At 39.0% G+C, this 7,487-nt stretch overlaps 1 protein-coding gene across 4 annotated transcripts in view; it reads right to left on the bottom strand.

Moving 5' to 3' along the window:
• LOC118417803 (sialate O-acetylesterase-like) overlaps positions 1–5,875 on the bottom strand; it is a 16,463-nt gene extending 10,588 nt beyond the window's left edge. The window contains exons 1-3 of one of the 4 annotated variants that reach the window (XM_035823535.1): positions 5,594–5,875; positions 4,836–4,979; positions 3,643–3,833 (exon numbers count right to left, since the gene is read on the bottom strand). In XM_035823535.1, coding sequence (XP_035679428.1) covers positions 3,643–3,833; positions 4,836–4,979; positions 5,594–5,669 — 411 coding nt within the window. In that variant the 5' untranslated portion in view covers positions 5,670–5,875. The other 3 variants (XM_035823534.1, XM_035823536.1, XM_035823537.1) reach the window with 3 other exon arrangements.
• Positions 5,876–7,487: the final 1,612 nt, after the last annotated feature.

Here is a 7,487-nt window from a genome sequence, read left to right on the forward strand (position 1 = left end):
GTACCGAACAGTTTTGTGCATTTTAATTTTTAATAACTGCCATCAGGACAGGTATCAGGTATTGGGTGGACCTACTACTCTCTTCGCACCCAGGGGATGATTTGTGAGGAGCTTACAATAGACAGGACTAAATAGCAAGGGTCTGGAGCAACTGCCATTATACGCTAATTCAGGTGACCTCAATACGACAGCAATTTCCGCAGGTGCGGCCATAGGACTGCAGGTTTTGAAACACTCACACTGGAAACCCGGCTCCTTTCGATAAGTGTGGTGAAATCTTTAACGTGCTCGAGGTGCTCTTATGTAAAACACTAGAATTGCAGATTTTCCTCATCAATTATACAAATCATATCCTTATCCTTATCCTTAGCATGATCTGTCATTGTGGACCGACTGCATATTACTGAATATCATTGAAATTCGACGTTCCTTTGTTTAATTAGTAGTATCCTCATTAATGTTTAAAAAATTATATTCCAGCTCCTAGAGCAATACTGCTATGGGCCTTAACCTTCACAGCGTATTTCTTGTATCAAGAACTATCTGTCACAAAAATATCATGATCATAGAAGTGTCATGGACATTGCAGATAGAAAATACCTAAACATGCTGCAGTACCAAGTTCAAACACCAGGGGACCCATACTCGATCTTAACCTTTGTCCTCCCAACACTTTTTCACATACGAAACATCATTATAATCCATCCAGATGTTCTAAAGTTATGCTGACCACAAATATCAGGAAACACAGACACAGACAGTCTGCTACAGTCTGGAGAGCTTCTGGTGTTTGGGTCGGAGAAGTGGTGACCTTTGACACATGCACGGTGCCACGGACACATGACCTTCCAACCACAGCTGCCTGTTTCGTCCCCCACAGTCACACACAAGTCACATCACAAGCTGCGACTGGATTAAAGCTCGTGTCCCTGGCTTATTTGCACAGTCACAAAGTTGTCATTGAGGGCTGGGCAGTCCCGACTGTCAAAGGCAGCCAATGGGTGTCAGACAAGATGAAGACATATGCTAGTAATCTCACTGACATCGGGGAGGCTATGTTTGGCCAGAAAGCTGATGCTGTACAAAAGGTCCAGGAGATGCAGCATGTTAGGGGAGCTGATGGGAAGCTGTTGTTTCAGCCCAGAGAGTGGGACACAACCAACTAGATTACAAATTCAACTTTGTCAGGCTTTCAACAACTAATAGACAGCAGGAAAGCACAGAATATGTGGCCACTGGTATTAAGTTCAGACCTCAGCTCCAGTCATGTTACAATGCAAAAGACGTAAACATTTGCAAACTGGCAAATCATTAAAGCTAAAGCAACTAAAGCGCATAAAAATCATTTTTACATCTGCCCATTAGAGGTTCCATAACAAGGAAAGTTCCTTTTATACAAGCATCGGACACTGTCTTAGGCACATGCACATGTGCAAATTGATTTTTGTAATTTGTAAAAGGGTTTATTTTTATTCATTTATTGGTTTGGCTGTTCAGAATGTAAGGCTGTAAAAGGGTTCTCTGGTGTAATTTTGTTTGCAGTGTAATGCAGGGCTCAAAATACCTTTTCCTGCATACCTGCACAGGTGCAGGTAACATTGGAATTTACCTGAACCACTCAGAATTTAGGAAGTATTGATCATACTAAAAACTGTTCAGAAACCATTGCCATTATTTCTTTCTATACTAAGTCTTCATATGTGGTAACAGTTCAATGCAGCCGGTAAAAGTCGACATCATGAAAATTAAACATGTATATGTAAAACCAGTACATGGACCAGTGTAGGTGTGGTGCACATAGACATCAGGAAAAAGTGCACAGCTTTCATTTTAACTGCACTTACCTGCATATTCAGGTGTTATTTCGAGCCCTGTGTAATGAAAGAGTTTTTTTTTTTTGTAACTAATATGTCAAGTTTTAGGCCTGACCAGAATCTGTTAGAAATTGCAGTTTAAGTTTAACATCAGATCCTGCATATTGTATCACAAGTAAAAAAAAAAAACTGAACTTCTTTTTGTTAATATGTGTTTCAAAAGTATTTGCTAATCCTTGTGTGTTGGTGTATTTTGCAGATCCTATGATATCCATTCTAACATAGATGTTTGCCAGAGATTTTGCAATACGTTGTATATGACATAGTTTCGTATCCAAGTGTTCTGTGTTATCAGATTTCTGGTGTCCTGATAACCCCCATGCAGATCCATGTGAGTTTTGTATCCATGTGTCCTTGTATCACATTTCTGGTGTCCTGATAACCCCCATGTTGAGCCTTTTTCATTGTGCTTGACATAGCAGTAGATATATAAGGTACCTACTTAGTGACATTAGGGAGCAACAATAAAAATGTGTGTCAAATCAGTATAATTCTTTTCAAGTATCCTTATATCCCCCATGTAGAGCCCCAATTAGTATTTCCAACCAACCAATTAAACAATTAAAGTATTTTTAAGTTATGCATGGTTTACGAGATGACATGAGCAGAATGTGTCAGAAATCTTGACTCTCAGCCGCTGTATTTTGCTTGAAACATGACTGAATACCCCCTTAGCAACGGCCTTAGCAACAGTTTTGCTAATAATTCTGAAAGAACTGACGTTATAAAACAGTATTCCTGCATCTATCAAACATTAAACATAACAAATTTCCTGCCTACACTTCTACTGAGATAACCAGAGCAAAATACATCGGAAAAGTTTGTTCTACGTAGCAGTTTTGTTGTGGAGTATGATCCAAAACCTCCTTAGCAACGGCCTTAGCAACGGCCTTAGCGACGATATTGGCAAAAGAATATGGCAGATGTGTCAACATTCACACATTCATATCTCCGGATCCCATTGACGGATTTTGATGATTTAAAGGTTGATATGCAGGGTATGATTCGGACGGTAGGTCTAACTCATCAGGCAAGGCCCCGTAGGTAACACGATCAATTGTCTGATGTTGCAAAGTAAACAGTTCGTTTTTTGGTACAAAAAATGCTTAAAAATCGAACTTTTAAGACCCATAAATTTAGACAAAGGCAAAATTTTGGGAAAAAATGAACATTTTTGTATTTCCCATGAAAAGTTGTACCAGCCTACCAATTTTGATGGAAAAATATTGATGTTTAGTTTTTTGCCCCTCCCCTTGGAAAATTGAATTTTTTCACCTGTGCAGAATACGTGTTCTACCTTTATGCTTAGCTAGCAAAAAAGTGATACCACAATTTGAGCATAAAAATCACGCTGGGTGATGGACCAAAGACCCCTCTACCACAAAATTAGGTCAAACCTTTTCTGTAAAGTGGGTGCAACGAAATCAATTTTTTTAGGACCTGGCTCCTGTACTATATGCAGAGACATCCAACGGCGATAGCAAACCGCCTCTTGTCTGTACTCTGCTATCTCAACTGTCACCATCAGTTCCTGTGGGTGTCGCCCCAAACCCACTATCAGCCAATCAGAGAATAGGCCTTTCAGTTTTCAAAAGGGGTCTCGCATATATAAGTTAAGCTCATTAATATTTATAAGCAGGGCAGTCAGGAACTGATGGTGACGGTTGAAATAGCAGAGTACAGACAAGAAAGAGACGGTTTGCTGGCACCGTTGGATGTCTCTGCATAGGAGAATGTATTTGAGTTATGGGTAAAGAGTTCCACCTACCATTATTACTGTGAACTGCATGTTACTCTGTCCACTACAGATCCAGACGTCCCCAAACATGATGTCAACCAGTTTAATTGTCACCTCTAAAGGTATGGGATCTTTGAAGTGCTGCTTGGCAGTGACATTGTATGGTCCACCAGCCTTCATGGGGTCAAGGGTCACATTCCACAAACCTGCATCACTGTTCACTTTCGAGGAACAGAAAAAAGTTTCAACAATCTATATCAAACAAACATTTGACCCAATAATGGCAGGTGCACCATACACAGTCACTGCTGCCACCTACCATCATAACTGTGAACTGCATGTTACTCTGTCCACTACAGACCCAGACATCTCCAAACATGACGTCGTCCAGTTCAATGACCAGCACTAGTGGCCTCGGACCTTTGAAATACTGGATAGCTTTGACTGTGTACGGTCCACCTGCCTTCATCGGGTCAAGGGTCACATTCCACACACCTGCATCACTGTTGACTTTTAAGGAATAGAAAAGATTTTAAGGAAAAGAAAAAGTTAGACTGATACCAGTCTGTATGAAAAAAGAAATTTGACCCGATGATGGCAGGTGCACCATACACAGCCAAAGGTGTAAACCTGCCACCTACCATCATGACTGTGAACTGCATGTTACTCTGTCCACTACAGACCCAGACATCTCCAAACATGACGTCGTCCAGTTCGATGACCACAGCTAGTGGTGTCGGGCCTTTGAAATACTGGATGGCTTTGATTGTGTACGGTCCACCTGCCTTCATCGGGTCAAGGGTCACATTCCACACACCTGCATCACTGTTGACTTTTAATGAAATTACGATGAAAAGTGTTAGACAGAAATTTATAAGTTTGAAAACCTGAACCTTGAGTACTTTTTCTCTATTAAGGTAACTGTCATAGAATAATTTTGAAGACGAGGTGAATACTTCTATTATGTCAATCAATAGATAAATACAATTGTACTTACAGTCTGCAATTTTCTGATCAAGCTTTAACTCAAAGAATTCAATGCGATAGAAATAGTGGCACACTCTCATTTTTTTTTACTAAAACGTCCTTATCAGGTGGTAACCTCAAAACAAAGAATCTGTGTATATTTATAATATTTTCATAATTCACAAGGGTTCATGTCACGAAATATTAGGCAAAGAGACAAAGTTATTGAAACAACTTTCAAGCACACCTGATCTTACCTGTTTTGTACTCGTTGTTCCCTGGGGTGATTTGGACAGTGACATTAGAACCAGGGTCCCCCTGTCCCCACAGTACAGCCCTGTGGGGGGCCTGCTGCAGCACCATGTGGTCCCCATACACGGAGGCGAACTTGAAGGGTAGACCTGGGGAGGGAAATCAGGAGTTTGGTTAACTCATGGACCTCATCTGGCTAATTTTCCTTTATCCACAGGGTAACCTATATCCGTTGTTTTAAAAAGCTGGGTATTAAGGTATAACAAGTTTTATTTTCACTGCATGACTTTGACGGTCACAGGCTTCAACTTGTTACCCTTTCAAAATATCAAGTTTGTGCATCTATTAGTTACCATGATCCATCAACAACGGATATAGGTTACCCCACGGATAAAAGTGAACTAGCATTTACAATGCACATTTTTTTTTTAAATTCTTTATGCAGCTCCATGTTTTGTCTTCTTTCTTTTTGTTGTAATGAAGAGTCATAAAGTGTAATAATGCAACTGCAAGGTGGCTGGTAAAGAGCTGTTGGCATACAGAATGGGATCTACAAGTGTGAGACTATTGGACACTATTGCCCTTTAACGTTATGGTTCAATCGTAACTGACACTAGACCACTTCCGTGCTTTTTTCGTATAAATGCTCCGTTATGCACATTGAATTACCATCACAATATGAAAGTTAAGTCCTTTTAATAGCCATGCTGTGTTGCTGTGTGTTCCTATAAAGTATAATTTAGACTGACTTTATCGATCTCACCTTCCCCAGACGAGAAAAACAAGGTACAGAGGACTAGGACAAGTCCACAGTCCCACCACGCCCCTCTCCCAACCATCGCGATCGTCGACACTCTTTCCGTATCGGTGATCAGCGTCTTTTCACTCTTTACCTCGCTTCAGTAAGACTTACTGAGGAACGTATCAACTGTTCCTTGCAAATACCTCGATATGCGAAGTTTCAGTCAGGTTAAAAGCAGGAAAAACGAAGTTTCTCCTGCCCTAGCCTAGGACAACAGTGAAACACTTTGGACTCTTCTTGCTTTGTTATGGTCAAAGGTCAATAAACAATCCCATCATGCCATACGGCAAAGTAAACTTTGTATTGGTCACTGAGTCAAAGCTAGTTCACTTATGGTAACTTATATTCGTTGTATTTAAAAACAGAGTACAGGGATATTTTTTTTTAGTTATAGGGCTCCCTTGGAAATCAGTTACTACGTTAACTGAAGGGACTACCCTAAAGATCAATAAATAAATAAATAAATAGTTAAAACTAAACCGACTTGGCTTCAAAATGTAATGTTTTCAGAATATTGCAATTTAGAAATCACCATCTGTGCCTTGATTTTCCTAGATATCTTGTATAATTCAAAAGCAACGATATAAGTTAACCCTCGGATAAAGGTGAACTAGCGGTAAGTCAGAAAAGAAATGCAACACATGTACGCAACGGTCTTTGAAAACAAGAAATTCACACAAAGTATCTTATATCTCATTTATTTTTCTTAGCTCCATTGAAAGCACTCCATCCACTGGAGTTTTATTTTGCAATATACATCCCAATTCAGCTGTGTAGAAGTTCACATTCATAATTACATTATAGGTAATTTCATTTTCATGTACATATGGGAGACTTCTTTTTTTTCCAATCATCACAGAGTTGTATTTTACAAACGATTACAAAACTGATCAGTCCCGATCATTACTTCATTATCACCTCAACTCTCTGTCAAGTAGTATAGTAGTAGCCTTACATTAAATTTAAGTTGTGTACAGGACATCGTTGATAGAAAACAAAGCACTGACAAGCTTCCTCGGCATAGAAAGATTTTGCTGGTGAACCAATCGTTCCCTGAAGTATTTACTAACATTTCAAATGAACACTACAGACATTTCTGTAAAATTTACAAGTAAAATAGTGCAAAGTACCCGAATGCCACCTCCTCAACCAACATACACTTTTCAAGCTGTTAATAACTTGAGAAAATGAATGGCCAGTCTATTTCAGAGGAGAATTCTGATTTTTTTTTTCTCTTCGTGAACAATGAACTGAATGTAGGGATGTAACTTGTTCTTACACTGTCTTGGAACATATTTTTGCCTGATTTTTGGACAAGTTGAAATTGAGAAAACAATAGCTTTTCTTCCACAATTTTCCGTTTTGGAAAAGATAACTTTGATACAACAAGACATGAACTTGCAAAGTTCCCTGTATTGCGTAGTAAAAGATATGATTTCTTGTACTTTTCTTATAAAGGACATTCTTTCTTGCGGCAATTCTCACATTTTCTTTGATATATTCAAAAATTCTTACAAAAACTAACAAACAATATATGATAAGCTAAGCTGAGAGTTTGAATTAAGAGCTATACAACTCCTTCTAGTACTTGTTCAGCTGTTTCCTTGGGATTATAGGCTCTTCACTCCCAGTCCCATTTACCTTTCACACAATCTTCAGTAATAAAAAAGGCATCTGGAGTATATAATACACATGTAAAGACCTGGACTCCATAAAATGCACATCTAAATACAATGTCATACAAAAATGATTGGCGGTAACTCTACAGTTCATCAATATGAATTATGCTCCTCACAACAATTCTTTTCTAGAGAAAGTAATTTTGCCGTCATGACGATAATAATAGTTTGGAAAC

The sequence above is a fragment of the Branchiostoma floridae genome, chromosome 6 (genome assembly GCF_000003815.2).
Source record: "Branchiostoma floridae strain S238N-H82 chromosome 6, Bfl_VNyyK, whole genome shotgun sequence".
Lineage (NCBI taxonomy): Eukaryota > Metazoa > Chordata > Leptocardii > Amphioxiformes > Branchiostomatidae > Branchiostoma > Branchiostoma floridae.